Source organism: Rana temporaria, chromosome 2 (genome assembly GCF_905171775.1).
Source record: "Rana temporaria chromosome 2, aRanTem1.1, whole genome shotgun sequence".
In the NCBI taxonomy this organism is placed as follows: Eukaryota; Metazoa; Chordata; class Amphibia; order Anura; family Ranidae; genus Rana; species Rana temporaria.
Window position 1 is genome coordinate 203,620,959 of NC_053490.1, and position 22,044 is coordinate 203,643,002.

At 36.6% G+C, this 22,044-nt stretch overlaps 1 protein-coding gene across 3 annotated transcripts in view; it reads right to left on the reverse strand.

Annotated features, from left to right (window-relative positions):
• The window catches only part of SHOX (short stature homeobox), a 61,985-nt gene that overhangs the window by 19,261 nt on the left and 20,680 nt on the right, over positions 1–22,044 (reverse strand). For 2 of the 3 annotated variants that reach the window (XM_040336268.1, XM_040336270.1), the window contains exons 3-4: positions 14,796–14,862; positions 13,265–13,353 (exon numbers count right to left, since the gene is read on the reverse strand). In XM_040336268.1, coding sequence (XP_040192202.1) covers positions 13,265–13,353; positions 14,796–14,862 — 156 coding nt within the window. The remainder of the gene's footprint in view (positions 1–13,264; positions 13,354–14,795; positions 14,863–22,044) is intronic. The other variant, XM_040336269.1, reaches the window with a different exon arrangement.

Below are 22,044 nucleotides of genomic sequence, written 5' to 3' on the forward strand. Positions count from 1 at the left end.
ACTGTTACTGAACTACCGTAATTTAACTTTTCGATAATGATCATTTATAGTATTAAATGCGTATACTGTATTCAAATGCTTATTGGAATCCTATAATGCATATGACATTTTTATGTTTGTTTTTTCTTTCAAAATTTTACTATATTAATATTAAATAAATGTGCAAATTAAAGCATAGTTGCATTAAAACTAGCTTTTAAAGTATCTTTGGACTTAGAGATACAAAATAGCTAAAACATAGTAAGGTTGTTAAAAGAATAAGCGTTTTGGCTTCAACTGATAAAAGCTACGGCAGCTGAAAAAATTTTTTTTTTTGCATGGTAATTTCAATTAGCTGAATGAGGTGAAGGTGTGCTGACTTCACCCATTCACATGCATGCTTGTTTGTTTTTTGTTTTTTTCCCTGCATGTGACTGAGTAGTCTAAGATAAGTGAAAATTCCCTTATAAAGTAAATATACTCTACTGCTTGAGTAAATCAACACCAAAGTTTTACAGAACATTACCATCAAAAAACACTCACATTAAAGAACAAATAACACTGTGGATAATTATTTAGCAAATACTATTAGCTACTAAATTAGGAACATGTAGAATTGTTATGAAACTGCTTTGTTGGGAAAGTATGGTGTTAATTGTGACCCTCCTTAGCTTTATGATAATGTCTAGAAAAATTGAAAATCATCCAAATTAAGTTCCGAGACTAACCTTGAACACATTATACTTGCTGTCATTTTTGTAAGATTATTATTGCCCAGTTTACTTCTCTACAATCTGCCCTGTACAACATTTTATTAATAACTATATAAATAGAACTATGGTACCACAGCTAAGTGAAAATGTGTTTACTGTACATACTAAACAAATTTTATTCTCTGAATATGCTGTGTATACAGTTTGAAAAGTGATTTATAAATATAATTGGAAGCATATATGAGACATGAATGAACCATTTGTACAGTTGTGGATTTCATACTAATATATCCGGCTTTTATAACTCAAACAATTTCATGGAGCAGAAGGCAGCTGAGTGCAAATTTTAGAAAGCAAGGACATAAATTAGCACTAAGAAAGCCCAGAGACCACATCCTACATGCAGAACAGGAAATCCGTAAGTTTAGTATATACACTATGAAAATGTAAATGTTCCTAAAAAATAAATGAGATAGCTTCAATTTTCTTCCACACCAACCTTACTCATAGATAAAGCTGCCTATAGATTTTTTTACAGGTTTTAAAATAGTAAATAAGGCCCTTAACTGGCACACAATGACCCTGGTTTATCAAAGGGGTAGAAAGCGTTCACTTTGCAAATGAATGGTTACTTAATTTAGTGAATATGGATAAAGTTAAATTTGTGTGGAATGCCCAACAACAGGTATTTTTCCTTGCACATGATTGGGTGACTGAAGTTTGCACAACTTCTTCACATTCACTACTAGCAAATTAGAGTTTATATCTCAATTTGTGAGAATGATTTACTAGAAAAAAATGTTTTAGGTCATTCAGTATATTGGTTAGCTACAATGGGTAGAGCATGTAAGGAAAAAGATTATTTTATTAAACTGAGGTTGAGTTTACACCACTGGTGTATTGCCAGCTGATTAGATTTGAATTTATATTTTTTTACTTATAGAAGATCTGTGTAATGTTGTAATTTAAGTAGCCTGGATTTAAAGATTGTGTCCAGTAGGGTGAGCATCCTGGCAAAGTTCCATTCTCTGGAGGTTCAACAAACCTAGCAACAAATCTGCTGAACACAGCACTGAACGCTATTGAAGCCTATAGTTTTTCACTTTTCTGGCCTTTTTCAAGTCAACGTTAAAAGCTTTTTTTTTTAAAGGGACAATACAAACTGTTTACAAAAATGTGTACTCTCACTTCCAAAAAAAGGACATGGCCTCCCCCTGATATTGCATAAAGCATCCTTAATCAAACATGAACCTTGGGTGGCCAGAAAAGGGGGGCAGTGAGTGCACACCCCTATTATAAACCATACCAGACCACATGCCTTCAATATTGGGAATTTACCTTGCAAGGGGTAAGGCTTTGCTTTCCTCTAAGGCACAATGTCCTTAAGTTTATGAGGAGAAGGGCCTATCCCCACATCCTGTCTCTCAAAAGGGATGTTGAGTTCTACTGAGGGGACCTATCAAAATTTTTATTAGAAATAAAAAATAAACAATGTTCCCTGATGTAAATACAATGTCAATAACATCATCAAGAAATGTAGACCAAAGTCAATCATAATGACCTGTCATGCTACTTGCTACTCCTGTAGCAAAATGACAGATCTTTACCAGCTTCTATATGTTGACAAGCCAATATGGATCCTGGCATCATTGGTCAAATACAGCAGTCGTGAGTCTACAGGGGTCATTCATTTTGTTGCAGTAGTGCTAGTAATAAACAATTGCCAAATAAGGCCATTTGTTTGAACCAAGAACAACCATGTACTCTGAGCGCTTATAGCAATAGATCATAAGTGATTGTGAGTGAGAATGGGAGGACCCAGGGCTGCTCTATGCTGCTGTCAATATACACTTGGAATAGTGTAGTACAAAAAAAACATAAACAAAAATGACAGCGCTAGGTGTCCTCAGTGCACACATTATCTCAATAGTTAATAATTTTCTGAACCCCAAACTCATCCCATTAGTTTCAACACTTTCACTGTAAAACCTGAGCAAATAACTGACTTTCTGTCATACTTATTTCTACTGCACAGTGACTGTATTTTACTGCTTCACTCTTATAATGCAAGTCTACAGGTCAGGTCAGACTAAATGAATAAAATAGACTTTGCATGTCTATAAGACAAACTGGGTCTTTGACAAAAAATATAAAAATGTAAAAAAAAACTGCTTTCATATGTATGTCACCATAGAGGTGATTTACTAAAGGAATGCATTATGGTACATTTTATCATTAAATAAATTATCCCAAAAAATATATATTTACTAAAAACTACAGTTTAGTATTCCTCAAAAAGATGTTCCATGATTAACTAGAAACCCTTTTGCTTATTCAAAATAGTAAGGCTCTGCTGTTTTTATAGTAGACAATGACATTTTTAAAGTGATGGTGCTCCAGTCTTTCATTTAATTTTCCAGGCTAGAACTGCTTTGCACTGAAAAGGGTCAGGGAGGTTTGAGTGTTCTAGCAGCCTTGAGATTGCTATTTTCACACAAGGAACAGATGATTCAAAGTAACACCTATCATCCCTCAACGTCCAACAGATGTAAGACTTTTGAACTTTACAGAAGAAAATGGAAAACCCCTTTAATATAGTCAGCTTTGTGGAGTTAACATTTTAGAAAAAGTTGGCAAATCTTAGTAAATAATGACTTTGGGTATTACTTTTACTCTACACCTTGAGGTTCTTTACTGAGTGATCCTAAGAAATAACAAAAAATATTTAAAAATCCTAATATAAGGGTTTTCACACATGCTCTAGGCAATCAAGAAAGGTTCACCCTTAGCAAATTAAAGATTTTCATAATCATACTATAAATACAAATTATGATTGCCAAAATGTTTTAAAAAATACGTAATTTTCCAAAGAAGACTCAATATCTTTACTTTTAATTTGTCACTTATGTCACAGAGCATCTTGAAAATGTGACCATCTAGGCATTGGAAGAATGCACATCTTTCCCCTTTCCTACCAGAAGATATTTTTACAGGCTATTTAAGAGCACACCTAAAGCCAAAACATTTTTTCGAGTTTTGAATAAAATGTGAAAGGGTTAGACCTTCTGTCACACAGCTGTATCCTAGCTAAGGATATTTATCCTTGTGACCTCAAACAAGCAGGAGGAAAGTTCAACACTAATCTTAGAAAGTATTATTTTAGCAAAGGAGTAATTGGTTCTGGGAATAGACTTCCAGCAGAGGTAGTGATTCAGTCAACAGTAAGTAGATTCAAACATGCTTGGGACAAACTATACTCAGACAAAAAGTTAAAGTCAGATGATTAAGTCCTGCTAGATCACTTCAGGCTGGCCCCTTTTGCAGGTATAGCTATGTAAAACATAAAAAATAACTGCCCATACTGTTTAAAATCCAGTAAGACATTGTCTCTCCCTGCTCTGCACTTGCTCAGTTGTTCTATTTATCAGCAGTGAATCATAAAGATCCTTTCATGGCAACCACGGCTCGCACACTATTTCTCATTCATCAGGTAAGCTACCTGGTTGTACTTATATATTATTCGCTGTAGTTATTTTGAATTATTATGTTTACATGTCCTTACTGTATTATTTGTTCTATAGATTGGTTCTCCTGAGGAAGCGGGTAACCGCGAAACTAGTCGAGACCCCGACCAATCTATCAATCAACAATCACAGATGTCTCTTGGGTGACCCCTGAGCGTCTGTTTTTTTCTTTTTAATAATGTTAACTGTATATGTGTTTTTTTTATAATAAACTAATTCCTTTTATATTATATTGTATTCTGTTATCACCAGTACCGAGATAGTCCAGTAATTTTTTGGGTGGAGACGCTACAGGGTTAGTCTCAGCCACTATCCCCTTGCCTCCACTCCTTCCTGTCTTGCTTGATTATATAATAGAGATATCTTTCTGAAATGTAGTTGATGACTGAACTACACAAAAGGTTGCCAAGTCATCACAAAAATGGTTCCTTAGGAAACTCAGCCTTTTTAAAGTTTAAAACTGTGAGGAAAATATAGCATTAACTAAATGAAGCAAAAGTAAATCATACAGTGGAGATATGCCCAGGCATGAGATGTTTGTTTTTGTCATATGAAAAATTGTCTACTTAATATTTACATACTTCCTGCTGAGCATCAAACAAGCTGGACATACGAGCTGGGGAATTCAGTAACAATCTTAAGTTTGCTTGTCTGTAGAGATTAGGCATGTCCAATGGTATTCAATAATGTGTTCATATTCTTATTCAATAGTTTATAGCAACCAATCCTCTTTTACTGGTCTGTCTTCAGTATTATTGAGTAAGGCCTCGGTTTTTCGTCCAGCATTGGTGTCCCACAGTTACACCATCTAGTACATAAAGTATGAATCGTAAAGAGTGGAATATGCTTCAATCAGCTTATTTTAACATATTTTTGAAATTGTGAATCAATAACAGACTGGGGTGTGTAATACTTTACACCCTATAAACTACTAAACTATTGATCAGAAAATCCCTAACATGGAAAAATCCAATGGATCCAATCCAATAACAAGACTTTTCTAGACCTCTAACCATATGTCAATAAAGTGGGGATGATGTACTAATTGTATTTGTTTACACTATGCTAAGAGAAGCTGTATTAACTTAAATCATCCAATTAAAAAAAATGACCTTCTAAGCCTGGAATTAAAAATGGTCTTCCATTCCAATTACAACACTAAAAAGAACACTTTTTGTGTTCACTACTTGTGGTAGTGCAGCAAATGGCAGAGCTTGCTTCAGATTCATATATATGTCCTTAACTAGTAGCCGACCAGCCACCGTCATTATACGGCGGCAGGTCGGCTCTCCTGGGCGAGAGCCCGTAGCTATACGTCCTATCGTATAGCCGCCACTAGGGGGCGCGTGCGCGCCGCCGGAGGCGCGCGCGCGCGCTCCCCGCTCGCCCCCGACTCCCGTGCGTGTGCCCGGCGGGCGCGATCGCCGCCGGGCACACGCGATCGCTCGGTACAGAGCGGGGAACGGGAGCTGTGTGTGTAAACACACAGCTCTCGTTCCTGTCAGCAGGGGAAATGCTGATTTTCTGTTCATACAATGTATGAACAGAAAATCAGTGTTTCCCCTAGTGAGGCCACCCCCCCCCCCACAGTAAGAACACACCCAGGCATACTTAACCCCTTCCCCGCCCCCTAGTGTTAACCCCTTCACTGCCAGTGGCATTTTTATAGTAATCTAATGCATTTTTATAGCACTGATCGCTATAAAAATGCCAATGGTCCCAAAAATGTGTCAAAAATGTCCGAAGTGTCCGCCATAATGTCGCAATACCGAAAAAAAAATCGCTGATCGCCGCCATTACTAGTAAAAAAAATATTAATAAAAATGCCATAAAAATACCCCCTATTTTGTAAACGCTATAACTTTTGCGCAAACCAATCAATAAACGCTTATTGCGATTTTTTTTACGAAAAATATGTAGAAGAATACGTATCGGCCTAAACTGAGGAAAAAAAATGTTTTTTTATATATTTTTGGGGGATATTTATTACAGCAAAAAGTAAAAAATATTCATTTTTTTCAAAATTGTCGCTCTATTTTTGTTTATAGCGCAAAAAATAAAAAACGCAGAGGTGATCAAATACCACCAAAAGAAAGCTCTATTTGTGGGAAAAAAAGGACGCCAATTTTGTTTGGGAGCCACGTCGCACGACCGCGCAATTGTCTGTTAAAGCGACGCAGTCCCGAATCGCAAAAAGTACTCTGGTCTTTAGGCAGCAATATGTTCCGGGGGGTAAGTGGTTAAAGGGTCACTAAAGGAAAAACATTTTGCTGAAATGACTGTTTACAGGGTATAGAGACATAATAGTTAACTGATTCCTTTTAAAAATGATTAAAAATAGATAAAAACCAAGCATATAATGTACCTACAGTTTAGTTTCATTTTTGCTGTTGTTTCCTGGTTCTCTGATGTACAGAGCCAGAGAGCCAATAGAGGGCAGCGATGCTTTGTCTAAAACCCCTCAGCACCAATCCAGTTTCATTTTACAAACAGTAATCACACCTCCTTGATTAGTCACCACAGTGAGAAATCTCCCAGTACTGTGGTGATCAGGAAACAGACAACCCGGAAGTGTCCAGAACAGAGAGGAATTACAGCAACATCAAAGCAAAAATTAACAATGAGGACATGAAACCAGGACTTCAGTAAGGTAAAGGAAGCTATTAAGCTAAAAAAAATTCCTTTAGTGACCCTTTAAGGTATATATGAATCTGCGGCAACTCTGGAAGAACTGCCACAAGCATCTCTCCTGCAAAGTGGTGCAGTTATACAGGCAGAAAAGCTATTTGGAGAAGTTAATAGAGTAATGCAAATGTATCAACTATCAGTTACATAGAACTTAAAGAACCCAAAAATGGAACTTCTGCTTTTCGGAAACCTCCCCCCTACGGTGTCACATTTGGCACCTTTCAGGAGGAGCAGATACCTGTGTAATACAGGTAGGTATTTGCTCCCATTTCCAAGCATAGATACCAGCCCGAGTCACCCGCGGGTATCTACGCCACTTCCTTCATCCCTCTGCTGTCTTCTGGGACAGCAGGGACCAGTGGGATTGAGCTGCACGACTCACGCATTTGCAGTAGGGAATTAGGAAGAGAAGCCACAAGGCTTCCCTTCCTGATTCCATTACTGGAAATGGCGGCGGCAGCACATGAAAGCCGAGTGATAGATCAGCTTCGGGTGCCGACATTGCGGGCGCCCTGGACAGGTAAGTGTCCTTATTTTAAAAGTCAGCTGCTGACTTTAAAAAAAAAATTAGGCAGACCTCCACTTTAAAGATACATTTTGTTGCAGAATTAAACACAATAGTTAAATGTGTGGCACAATCAACAATTTAATCCAACATGGAAAAGATCTAATTTGCCTCCACTTTCCTTACAATCAATATGGTGGGATTTCTTTATGAATTTGTTGTAACAAAAGCATCATACAGTGAAAGTGTTGAAAATAAAAGGAGTTTTCCTGAATTTGGTGCAAGGCTTTCAAATACATACACACTTCCAGAAATGTGTTACAAATGCCTTATTGAATTCCTCCAATGTGGTGCACTGAAAAACAACCACAACATTTTCATGCATTGCAGCCTATTAATTTTAAAATGCCACAACGTATCTCAACACATCAAAAAAATGCATGTCTTGCAGTGCAGTGTACGGAGGGGTAAATGATCCTTTATATGTAGTTGGCCCCAACTTCCGTTCTAGTAATAAAATACATTTCATTGATATGATATTATACAACATTGACATAATAATCTATAATCATAAAAACCTAAAACTTTGCTATTTATACGATCAGGGAGCAACGTGTTTTATGTATATTCTCTTCCATGCTATAATTATAGTAAACTCAAACTAAAGCGTAAAAATTATAATAAACTCAAACCTCATTAGTATACCACATGACATTCTCTGTACACACTTGCACATAACACAAAATATGTCATATATTACCCCCCTGGAAGCTAACTAAAGCTATCTACAAGTGAACTCTTACTCAATCAAGAAAAAAAAGTAGGTAATAGAGTTGGATCATTCTGCTCAAAATCTACAAGCCATGTGAATTTGTGCAATACATCACACAAACAAGCTACTAGAGCTGCTTAATATGGTGAGGCTGATTAATAAAAACAAAAAAAAAGTGTGTTTTTCAAATCATACAAAAAGGATAATAGAATTGAATATCCACAATTGTTTAAAGATTCTTAATTCTTTTAGTAAAACAGCCCTTTTCATCTGAGCTTAAAAATCAGATACTGTAATATGGTGAGGCTGATTAATAAAAACAAAAAAAAGGGTGTTTTTCAAATCATACAAAAAGGATAATAAAAGTGAATATCCACCATTTTTGAAGATTCTCAATTCTTTTAGTAAAACAGCCCTTTTCATTTGAGTTTAAAAATCACATGCTGTAAGTAAATATGTTACTATGGTATACATGCTGCCATTATATTTATATTAATATTAACACACAAAAAAGACTGGATACTGCAGAGCTGCATTGAGTAGGAGGTTCCTCTGAGCTAAGTAAAACATTTCTGATGACTGTATTAACTAATATTGGTATAACCTTCCTTTTTTAAGTTTCTCTTGGCCCTGTAGCTTTCTGAAGCAAAATTGCATATTAAGTAGACAAATGTTTTAAAAGAGGAGTATAACGGAAGTGGAGAATTTATTTTCTTTTACTTATTTTTTATAGATTATTTGGCACTTATATGGTGGACTAAAATTATTATCTAAAGTTACAATTGTTCAACTAAACTGAGAGTAAATTACACATTTGCAGTAACTGAAAAGAGAAACTGAAGCAAAAAAATTTCCTTTAGCCCACCAAAATCATGAATAAATTCACGCCACTAGAAGACTGCCTATCATCACCAGCAGAGAAAATGAAATATATTTTCAGCTTGTTCTAAGGTTCTGTGTGGCACAGTGTAAATTTGTTATAAGGTACTCATGTTTGTCTTCATTTTGTACCATAAAAATCTAGCTGAAATGGCCAACAAAAAATGAATTTGACTGAAAACGTTTGTTTTGGACATCTGTCCAGCAACCACATGTATGCTCGAAGTTTGCCACTTTCTCCATACAAACATCAGTTAGTCAATACAACTTTAGGTGGCCAACCATCTCATAAAGTCCCCACTGTATTGTAAAAATGAGCGACAGTACTTATCTGTTTCACAGAAAGTCAAAAACAGCTTTCATAAGCTAGACACATGCACTATTTGCCATTTTTGTTTTTCTGAAAAGTTCATTAATAAATATGAGCCATTTTTAGGAAGCACTTGGTTACCACACAGTAGCACTTACAAGTAGACTGGTTTAAATGCTTTTCCCCCACATCATCAAAAAAAATTGAAAATTCACACCTGGAAATTAATATAACTTGGACTGCAGTCTTGCCACAAAAAAAACACACACACACAATATCAAATTGTTCTCAATCTGTAGGAACAAATTAACACCCATATGGCATATCTTGAAAAGTGTAATGACAAGTCAGATGTAGATAAATGGCAAAAATAATAGAAAAGGTGCTAATGTATCCACTGGACAAAACAAAATGTATTTATTACCAATATTCTACTGTATATTAATGACTATAACAAGTTGAAGGCGCATACATTTGTTTTTGATTAATCATTTATGTGTTTTCCCATATACATTTACAGACAAGGAAAAATTCCAATACTAACTATTTCTCATGTTTCATTTTTATACCAGATGCTTTTCCTCCTTCATGTTCAAATAAACTGTAAACGGCTTCATTGGAACAATATGTAAAATAGCTTATTAACAGCTTTATGATGACGAATGTTCTATACTACATGTTTACCTTTAGAAATAAAATGTACAAAACATATTTTATAACTGTTAATATTAGATTAGTGAATTGTCCTTGCGCTAAACATTCAGCTACATGCAAGGAACTTTTTTTAATACACCACAAGTGACTTGTTTGAAATTTAAATAATGAACATGAATGCCCTGAGTTCTCTAGTTTCAAATCAGTTTATTTTTTTGAATAGTATTGTTAACAGGCCTGCATAGTAATGGCAGTGAGATATATTCCTTAAAATGTTTAAAGAAAGGGAAACGGGTATAGATTTTACATGTATGTGAACCCTACAATTGTACATAAAGTGTTAATTTTAAATGAAACACCATGAAGGTTAGTTTAAAATATGTCTGTGTCCCTTTTAATAAAAAAAAAATCTATGTTAACTGATTTACCTTTCTAAGCATCTAAGCATGTTATACTACAACACACCCAATGCTACCATAGTTCTATGATAAGAGATAACTTCAGGGCTGCTATAAAACAATATAAAAAATTCTATGCTACTTCTTGCTAAATTGATTAAGATCACATTGGTCATTCTAGTACAAAACCAAAGCATGATATAAAGAAAAATGTTAACAAATATGGGGTATATTCCTAAACTATATTTATACGTATTGCTTACATCTATCTTTTTTACATTTTCCTTCTTTTGTAATTCATGTCAAATACTAAGATACTGATTAGATATGGAAATGTCTTTTGCTCTATCTTTATCAATTTCTTTCCCAATAAAAACATGATTTATCAAAAACAACATTATGGTTATCTTCTAGAGAGTAAGACATTAATATTTAAAATCATATGAGGCCTCGTACACACGACCGAGGAACTCGTTGTAAATGAAACATAGTTTTCCTCGACGAGTTTCTTGCCAGGCTTGTGGAGAAACTTGACAAGCTTTCTTTGCGTACACACTGTCAAGACCAAATCTCCTCGTTCTCAAACGCGGTGACGTACAACACATACAACGGCAGGGGAAGTTCGATTCCACTGGCACAACCCTTGGGGCTGCTTTTGCTAATCTCATGTTACTGCGTGTTAAGTAAAAGTTTGGTAAGAGATGATTTGCACTTTTCAGACTGTTACAGCGTGACAAATGTGCTATCTCCATTACAAACGCTACTTTTACCGAAGGTGCGCTCCCATCTCATACTTTATTCTGAGCATGCGTGGGTTTCTTAGCATACACACATATGTTTTTCTCGTCGAAAACCAGCCCGACGAGGATCACGACGAGGAAATTGAGACTCCCGTTGAGGAAAAAGAGAACTTTTTCTCGTCGCGTTCCTCGACAGTTTTCTCGATGAAAAACATACACACGACCGTTTTCCTCAGCAAAAAAGCTCTGCCACCAAGTTTCTTGATGGATTCTGTCCAGGAAAACGGTCGTGTGTACGAGGCCTGACAGTATTACATACATTGCTAAACTCCATTTTTATCTTATTATTCAAAATGTATAATTAATTTATTTTTTGTATTAATTACTTAAGCCCCAGGTCTCATTTGTTTGCCCTGTGAAGTCATCTGTGGTCTCAACAGGACTTCCTGTGTGCTCACACAGCCATCTTTGAACAGGGCAGAACTGCTCTAGTTCGCCCTGCCTACCCCTACAGCAACAATTCACTACAATAAAAGAGATCAAATAGATCACTAACGTAAGTGATATTTTGCTGCAAAGGAGCATTGGGGAGGGGCTAAATCAAGTCTTCCCTTAGCTCCCAAAAAAAGTGTAAAAAAAAAGAAAATGTAAAAATTGATAAACAATAAAGCAAATAAATAAATAAACACAAACAAAAAAACAAAATCCTCTCCCCATCCCATTAATCCCCAGAATGGATGCACTGGATGGCATTTTGCATTACTAAGTGAGTGTCAAACACTGACATAAGAGAGCATAAGGGTCAATAAGTATTTTAGAGCTCCCAAACTTATGAAAATGTTGCCTCCATGATCATTTCTGTCCAAACCCAAGTTTCCACAAGCAGATTTGCATTGCTTGTACCTGTGCATGTTGCAATATAATGCTGAAAGGAGAAAAAGTGCTTCTAAATTAAAAGAAAAAAATACTGTAGCTGCTGACTTTTAATATAAGGACACTTACCTGTTCTGGGAGCCCGCGATGTTGGCACCGAAGCCAACCTGTCCTTCGGCTCCGGGTGCAGGTGCTGGCATCATTTCTAAGGGAAACAGCAGTGAAGCCTTTCAGCTTCACTGCCTGTTTACAACTGTGCATGCGCAAGTCAGGCTGCGCTTTCTGAATGGTCCCTGCTGTCTTCTGGGACCTGAGTGTCTCCCAGAAGGCATCGGGGGGAGGCGGGCTGGACATTACACAATGTGTGGCGTTCTTTCCCCGGAAGTGGGAGCAGATACCTGGATTTGACAGTTTATGGGTGGAACGCCGCTTTAAGTCATAAAAAAATCACATTTCACTGTCTTATTTCTTCCTAATTAAAACATAGGAAGATAAAATGTATGTAATCATATCCACTACCAAATTAAAGCCTGTACTGAATTAAAAGATGTATATTTTAGGGTAGATTAGAAAAGCTAAATATTATATGATTCAAAACTGAGACATCTCCAATACTAAAAATAAACCACCCTGGCACCTAATGGTGAAAAAGTGGAACCAGTCTAATACTAAATTAGTTTTATATATTTTCAAAATAAATGAGGGCAAATGAAAAGGGTGCTTGACTTGCAATCTAATCCAAGCATTTAGCAAGCATTCTAAGGACATCCAACATTACCATGCTATTGCTATCTGGCATTATCAGTAACTATGAAATTATCTTTAGATCAATCCCTCAAAACAATTTACAATGTAATGCAGAGATGGATCAGATTTTCATTCTTCTGTATGAACAACTGTGCTGGCCTAGGACTGTTACCAATGTTACAACAGTGTTAAGCTGTAATTACCTTACATGAGGACCTGGCAGTTAGGAAACATGTAATCTATGTCCAACAAAAATAGCCGAAAGAAAAAGCCATCCAGATGTCCATATCAATCACAGGTTAGATTTAATGTTATTGTTTGTACCAGACAATTTGACTGATAGCTTTAGGTAGCATCTATTGTTTACCTGTAATGATTATTATGATTGTTGTGTAAAAAAATTTAAGAAATACATTTCCAGGTATCAGGCTTTATATTCACACTCATATATTTTTCCCCAGCAAATGCAAATAATGTGCTACCTGTTGGAAAGGCATCCTCAACGCTCCCATGTTCACATATGGTGCAACCCTACATGTTTCTAAATGACTCGCTGTTCCCAGAATCACACCTGAAATAGAAATATAGGTCAGTTCTGCATACATTTGTATTGGACTAATAGATGTAATCCCTTCTCTAAACTAAAAGGACAGGTTATAATCTTTTAGGAATAAGTAATCAGCAAGCCATGCCAACCCAGAAAATCTGGGATCAAAGAAAAGCGCCAAAAAGTATTTTCTAACTATCAATTATAATAGCAGGTACCTCACTGCCTTATCTTGAGCAATATGATTCTGGTTCACTTTGATATTAATATAAAGCATAAATAGGACAATTCATCCTTTGTGCAAACTACTACTGAACCAGAACTGTTAAGTCAGCAAAATAACAAAGGGGGATGTCTAAATTGTGGCTTCACTATTTTATACTTGATAATTGGACTAAACGTGTTGCTCTGTGGGGCTTCCTCATGTTGGGTTTGACTTCACAAAGGCCAAGAGGTAAAATATGTATGGCTTATTTAAACAACTGGAGAAAATTGTTACCCTTAGCAGCTAATTACATATGTTGCTTCATTACTTACTTGTTACTGTAAACTTCTCTAGAATAATGAGGATTGTGGGTTCTCTGAATAGTGCAGGAGCTCTGACAAGCAGCTCCTGTGTTAAATGACCCTAAAGTGCTCAGGACAAAGCACTTGCATGCTCAATATCAGACTCCTAGCATCAAGAGACAGGTGAGGAGATAATGAGCATTTTCAGCCCCTTTTCAAGGCAGTAAAGTACTGAAAAATGCCTGATAATCCTGCCAGGAATGCAGTGAGCTCCTAGCTTTCTGTAGTGGGCTGCCAGCACTGGCACGGCTGCACTAAAATTCCCAGCAGCACTGTCAGCCCTGCCAAAGTTCTTCTCTGCTGAACTATTGTATATCAGTGTAGGATAGTATAGCAGGGCGATGTTGACAGTCCTATACAAGAAGTTAGGAAATTACTGCATTTCTGGCATATATATATATATTTCATAACTTTATGGGGAAAGTGCATGTATTGGTGGTGCTTTGCTAGTTAGGATTTTTAAGTATTATTGCACATGATACGGATGTTAGAATATATGGGCATAATCTTAGTTTAATACTATGCTAAAGTAATTAAGGTTTTTAGTGTAAGTTTATTTACAGTTCTGAGCATTTTCAGTTACAGTTGCCTTGCAAGACAATACTTGGGCCCAGTGATAGGCTGCTCAAGCTCATTGCACTGTGGGAAAATTAGTGGGGCTTGTCTATGCCCCAAAACCAACTGAGGAGACTCTTGCCCTTGTGCATAGTGAAGCCAAAGATTTCCGCCTTCTCTAAGCTAACCAACAAGAGTTGGTTAAGTATCAGTTGTGCAGGAATGGTAATTGCTACCACTTGCAGAAAATGGCAGAAGGCTGCTTTTGAGGTAATGTCTAAAAAGAGATGGCTAATTGTGTGTGTGCATCTTGAAAAAAAGTAAAATTTGATCATGTTACTCACCATACCCACCTTTATGCATTTGGTTTTCTTGTTTTCTGCATTTTGCTCTTCGGTTCTGAAACCATACCTATAAAACACACAGATGATTAGTGTTCTGCATCCATCATAATTATATCCAGGTTTCATGTAAACAAAAATAGGTTACAGATTTTCAACCATCAGTAGGAATGTATATATTAAGAAACAATTATTGTAAAAAAAAATAACATTTCTGTCTTTTATAATAATATCAGTACAGTATTTGTCAAGATATGAATAGTCCTGTTATTATCAGTAAAATATTACAGACCATTTAGTGGCAAATGTAAATGTGTATCATTGTCCTGGTTTTGCTTGTTAACTATTGCTTTATTTCTATACTGATTATTGGTTTTTTTATATATATATATTGCAACAGACTAGTGTTCTAAGCACAGGGCCTCAACAATTGCTAACAAATCATGTCACCTTGCTTTCTGGCAGAACCTCAGCTATGAAAATAAGTAGCAGCTTATAGGGAACACACAGATGATTTCACAGTTAATTCTGAATACAGATCTGGGAAAAATTACTTGTTGATGTTCACTGATGATCAGAACTGAGAAACACTGCTACAAACTTAAGAGGCTGTGATTTTCAAGTTTCAATAAGGTATACTTAACAAAGAATCAGAATTTTAAAGTAATATTGTCACTGCTAGACAAACTACCAGATATGGCAATAATAGAGAACACATCCATTCAGTGTATTACTATGGGGAACAAAAAATGTATATTCAGTTACAATAAAGAGTTTATCTGTCAACACAGCAAACCAAGAATGCTCAAAGTGTAAGTCTGAGGCCCCGTACACACGACCAGTTTCCTCGGCAGAATTCAGCTTCCGACCGAGTTTCTGGCTGAATTCTGCCGAGAAACCCGGCCGTGTGTACACTTTCGGCCGAGGAAGCCGACGAGGAGCTCGGCGAGGAAATAGAGAACATGTTTCTCTATTTCCTCGTTGTTCTATGGGAGCTCTCGCCCCGCCGAGCTCCTCGGCGGCTTCAGTGCTGAACTGGCCGAGGAACTCGATGTGTTTGGCACGTCGAGTTCCTCGGCCGTGTGTACGAGGCCTAAGGCCTCGTACACACGGCCGAGGAACTCGACGTCCCAAACTCGACGTGGCTTCTACCACCTTTTGGATCTCCACAAAAACTCATATATATAGGAAAAAGAAAAGGAAGAACCAAGTGCTTCCAATAGTGTAAATTCAAAATAAGTTTTTATATATTAAAAAAAAAGGCCTAAGGCCTCGTACACACGGCCGAGGAACTCGACGTCCCAAACACATCGAGTTCCTCGGCCAGTTCAGCACTGAAGCCGCCGAGGAGCTCGGCGGGGCGAGAGCTCCCATAGAACAACGAGGAAATAGAGAACATGTTCTCTATTTCCTCGCCGAGCTCCTCGTCGGCTTCCTCGGCCGAAAGTGTACACACGGCCGGGTTTCTCGGCAGAATTCAGCCAGAAACTCGGTCGGAAGCTGAATTCTGCCGAGGAAACTGGTCGTGTGTACGGGGCCTGATACTGGTATTCCAAAGTTTGTAAAGATTTTTATTTTTGGGTATGTTTTTAAGACCACAAAAATACACTGGGTTGGGGACTGTTGCAATCGATTACACCAAACCTCCTCCCAACATACTATAGCTATGTGAATTAGAGGGGAAATGATGTTATTGAAACTGATCGAGCAATCCTTAACCAACAGTGAAAGATGTTCTGTTCTACAGGACACAAGTCCAAAAATTGTGTTTAAAGTAGATCTTCAGCCTCTGCAGCATGGAGTAGTAATACATACAGACACAATCTGCCATCCTCAGGCTTATGTCATTTGCATGGGCTTTAATAGATACAATTCATGAAGTTGAATTCATTGAAAATATCGAACATAAAAACATTTTAGTAACAACCTTCATTTTTATAATTGTAACTCGACTTTCCTGTTACACCTGTTATTTAGAGTGTTTAAACACAACTGTGCATTATAATAGCCACCAGAGCTAGACCCAGTACACTCAGTAATCAGCACTAGTACCATATCTGGTCATACATGCCCTTCCATTCTTCTGTAATACAAGTCTGCAAGAAGACATTTATAATAAGTTGTGTAGCTGTTACTCATCTAGATAGGCACAGAATATTGGAGAGCCAGATGCTGTATTTATACTAAGAGAATATTGCATTGTGTAACATTGCCAAGCAGGAAGCAGTCACAAATCATCACAGTAAAAGGGTGGAGAAATGTAAAGCATTAAAAAGGTATGATATTTTATCCATTCATGTTTAGACTAGCAAGATTATAAGTGATCAAGGTTTTCCTAAAATGGCCAATCATTTATCCTACAAACAATTTATACTTGGAAAGTAGTGCCTGATGGCATCTCAACATTATATCATTTTTTTTTTTGGCCAAAAATGTTGGACATTTGTTAAAAGGGAAAATATGCAAGATGCCATTGTTGAATTCTGCTTTTGAATATGCTGGTTGACTGTCTGATGCATGTTTATCCGATCCCCCATAGAGGAGAGCAAAGATCTGACAGGGCGGTCCCTGCACCGTGTGCAGGGACCGCCCTGTCATCTGCCAGCTCAGTGGGGATCAACAAAGCGATCCCCGCTGAGCAAGCAGATGATAAAGGTATGGATCCTCACGGGATCCGTACATGTGAAAGGGCCCTTAATCCAAACGCTTGGAAAACAAAAATGAAACAATACTAATATAAGAAGAGCTGCTTACACAATATGTGATATAACATAGCAATAAACATTAAATCAACAGACAAGTACAACATTAATCTAAGCACATACTGTAAATAGTCAAGTACATGAATAATTAGTGAATATCTGTGCCAATAAAAAGAACTGCCTGTGGAATAATCACAAAATCTTCCTGTGTCACAATGTGAAAAGCAGTGATCTTCAAATGGGCCCAACAATACAAGCTGCATTCCACCACTGTACAATACCTAAAGGCTTATCAGAGAGCCATGACCACCATTTAATGAGTGGTCAAATAGCACATTATAACCATCTTGGGATCTATTTGGAAAGTGGCTTCTACCACCTTTTGGATCTCCACAAAAACTCATATATATAGGAAAAAGAAAAGGAAGAACCAAGTGCTTCCAATAGTGTAAATTCAAAATAAGTTTTTATATATTAAAAAAAAAACTTTAAAAACACTCACATAGTTTAAAGGTAATAATGCTATGTATCCGCAATGAATGAGGACCTGATCGGTACACTTCTGTGTGTGTGATGACATCAAAACGACTGGGTCCACCCTATGCATTTCATCACCAGTTACATCATCAGGGGCTTCCAAGTGTTTTAGTACTTCATAAGTCAATGACCTAGAATGAGTATACAGATACTGATACTACTTGTTGTTTCTGGGTCAATGGAGATCATTTACAAAAAGATTGGAGGTAGTTAACTTTGAAAAGTGTATTTTCATATAGTTTAGTAAAAAAGGGGAAGCTGCATTCACTTTAAATGCTCAAAACATATGCAGGGGAAAAAACAGGATTTTTTTTTTTGTACATGATTGGATGACTGAATTGAACGCATCTTTATCTTATTCAGAAAGCAAAGGGAATATAATGTGCAAATTCACTTTTCAAAATGAACAGTCTTTATTCCATTAGTAAATCATCCAAATGATTCCTGGGACCTGGCAACTAGAATTTTCAAAAGGAGCATAGCAATGGCAACCTCTGTATTTTACTCTATATGGATTTACTTTAACAGCCCTTTAGATGTTTCTGTTACATCCCACCCTCCCACACACACACATAAAGTACATGAGTACTATACACATTGTCAAAATGCATGTTACAGGTGCTGGTGCACTGTGAGCCCATTCATACCAGCAGGCACACATTATGGTGCATATATCATGTGCATTGTGGTGTGTATTGTGCACATCACAGTGCTTGTTTTTGTTTTCTTTTCTTTTTTTAATTACATTAGTTCAACTCTATTTGCGGAACAGGGTTGTGTCGTTGGTGTGCAAATGTATGCCTACATCAGTTTAGCACAATACCCACCAATGCAGTCCTGTACTCCACTTTTAACCTGAGGTTAAATGTGGAGTGCGAGACTTGGTAGTGAAAGGTGGAAAATGTAGGATCTAGTAAACAACGTACTTGCAGAACAGGGTGATTATGCCTTTCATGGTGAAAACAGGAATATTGTCAAAAAGAAAATATATTTTGAATAAAGCCTGTATTATGTGACATTTCACAACTAACAGTTTTCATTTAAATATCATAAACTCAGTTTGCCATTTCATATATGCCAACTGGCCTAGATTTGCCAAGATAATCCTGCATTTTAGTGAATTGTCCCATGATATCTATGTCCAAGACTGTGTCCTGGGATCACAATGTGATGCTCCCTGCCTATTATAAATTTTTCCTGCTACCAACAGCTTGAATTCACAAGACAACAGGGGATAAAGTTATGAAGTTATGTCCCTTGTGCCGACCCCCTCCCCCCACCTCCACCATGCTTCCTACCCTTTGCATTGTCATGTTGCTCTGAACTGTAAAGCCTGAATCAAGTTGAAAGGTGGGTTTTCAGTAAATACAAGCAGCATAAATGAGACATAGACAATGATGGGTTAGTAGGGTGAATATCGAGAAAGCATGATGTATTGAGAGGGATAAACAATGCATCTATGGAAGCTGTAAATTTAAGCACATAAAGAGTCAGGCAAAAGGCAAGGGAGAAACTGGTTTGTGTGTTTGAAGGAGAAAGGATGAAAACAGTTCCAGGATGCCATACAATTGTAGACTTGCACGTAGGCGAACCCTGGCAAAATATAGTGTATTGAATGCCATGACCCATACTGTCAACCAACCACTTTATTAGTAGCCTACGAAGGAGGATTGTGCCAAGGAGGTTAACATAATTAGCATTCTACGTATGCATCGGCTGAGGTATTTTGACAAATAATGTAATATTTTCCATCTATTATAAGAGTCAAATTAGATAATTTAATTTGATAATTGATGTTAAGAATACCTACTGACTGTTTTCTGTGTTTTAACACTATGGTTATGCTGGCACTTTCAGGCAGAATGCCCAACAGTGACAGCATAGTGCTGGTATGACGGAAGGAGAAAGGTAGAGCACTAGCAAGGGAGTGTGTGATGAGGTTAGTAACCAAGGAACTTCAATGCAAACATAGAAAGTCTCTGCTTAGACTGACACCAACAAAATGGGGCATATTTTATCCCAGTTGCACCAATGATATGGGGCTTATTTTATTTCATTGACATCAACAATATGAGACACTTTATCCCAGTGACTCTAGCAATATGGGGCTTATAATATCCCAGTAGTACCAATGATATTGGACTTTTATCCCAGTTGCACAACAACTGAGCTAATTGTAGCCCACAGACACCAGCAATGGGGCCTATTTCATTCCACTGACACTAATGATGACAATTTTTAATTTTAGTGACACCAATTATATGGGACTTTTTTGCCACCACCTTCTCTCCCCAATGTACCCTAGGCGCTAATGTGTGTATGTATGCATATAAAGATAGCTAGATAGATAGATAGATAGATAGATAGATAGATAGATAGATAGATAGATAGATAGATAGATAGATAGATACTGTATATATATGTATATATATATATATATATATATATATATATATATATATATATATATATATATATATATATATAATATTATACAGGATTTATATAGTGCCAACAGTTTGCACAGCACTTTACAACTTGAGGGTAGACAGTAAACTTACAATACAATGTAATATAGTACTTTTCTGCATAACAGGTATGACACACATCCCTATAAGCATGTCCTATCAAAGTATTATCTGATATATGATCTATGGCATATATGATCTAGGAGACATATTATGCAGACAGTGCATAATAAGTGGCTCTTTATCAATAATATAGGGGGAATCTCTTTGATTTTGCCCTCTGGTTAGATATAACATGAACATGAGCATGAAATTCATGGGTATTTTTTAATCCAAAAATAGGAATATCATGTAAAGTAAAAAATACTGCACAGCTACATCTCAACATAGGAAACAATAAATGATAATATTCTGATAGGCATGGGCATGCATATGCGGGGATGCATGTCATATCTGTTATGCAGAAAAGTATATGTGAAGCCCTAGGTACAGAGTACAAGAAACAATTGTAAATTATAACAAAATCTTCTAAAGTAGCATTGCTTATTGTGCCTCGCAAACCCTAGGGGTAAAGGTGCAGAACGTTAAGTCATATTTCATGAAGCAACACCTACGTTATTGGCCATGCCCACATGTTTGCTATACCCACATGAGCCTGGGTAGCTCCACATGTGCCATTTTTCTTCTCTACTCCTTCAATGAGTCCCTTTTGTTTTAAATATAGGCAGCTGTGATATGTAAGTGAAAACTTTTATCACCAACAGTACTCTAATGTAGAATAAAAAAGCCTTGTATGCTTTATGTAAATAGTGAAAACACAAGTGTGAGAGGTAAAGCTGAAAGCATCAGGGTTGAGTCCTGGAATGAGCATGCGGATATGGCATGTTTTCTATAGTATGGAACATGCACGGGTATGGAAGACCTCAGAATTCTACTAGACTAAACTGTGCAGCTTGTATGATTTAACTACCATGTCAGATTTCAGATTTGTTTTACTGCTTGCATACTAGGGAAATTTTTATATTTTTTCCATACATGTTTAAAATCTTGTGAAAAAAAATTAAAATAAAATCAGCATTGTTTGTTACAAAAATTACATAATACCCCTAAACAAAAAAAAAACAAAAAACAAAGCAAACGCCTTGGGAAATAAAATTGTGACTGTTGATGAATTTTAGTGCACACAAACACAACATAATACCCATTAAAATATATATATATATATATATATATATATATATATATATATATATAAAATATGATGGTGCTTCAAGTAAATAGATACCACACGTGTCACGATTTTAAATTGTGCACACCTGTGCTACAAACTACACTTTAAAAGCCTTTAGAGCTATGGCACTAGAATTAATGCTCTCATACTGTTGTTTCCAAGCGATACTTCACACGTGTGGTGAAATCACTGTTTGGATATGTATGTTTGCTTTGTTATTATTTTTTACACATTTTTATATATTTTTCATTTAACTTTATTGCTATCACAAGGGGTGAACAAGACCCTTTGTGATAGCTTTGGGCAGTGACTGG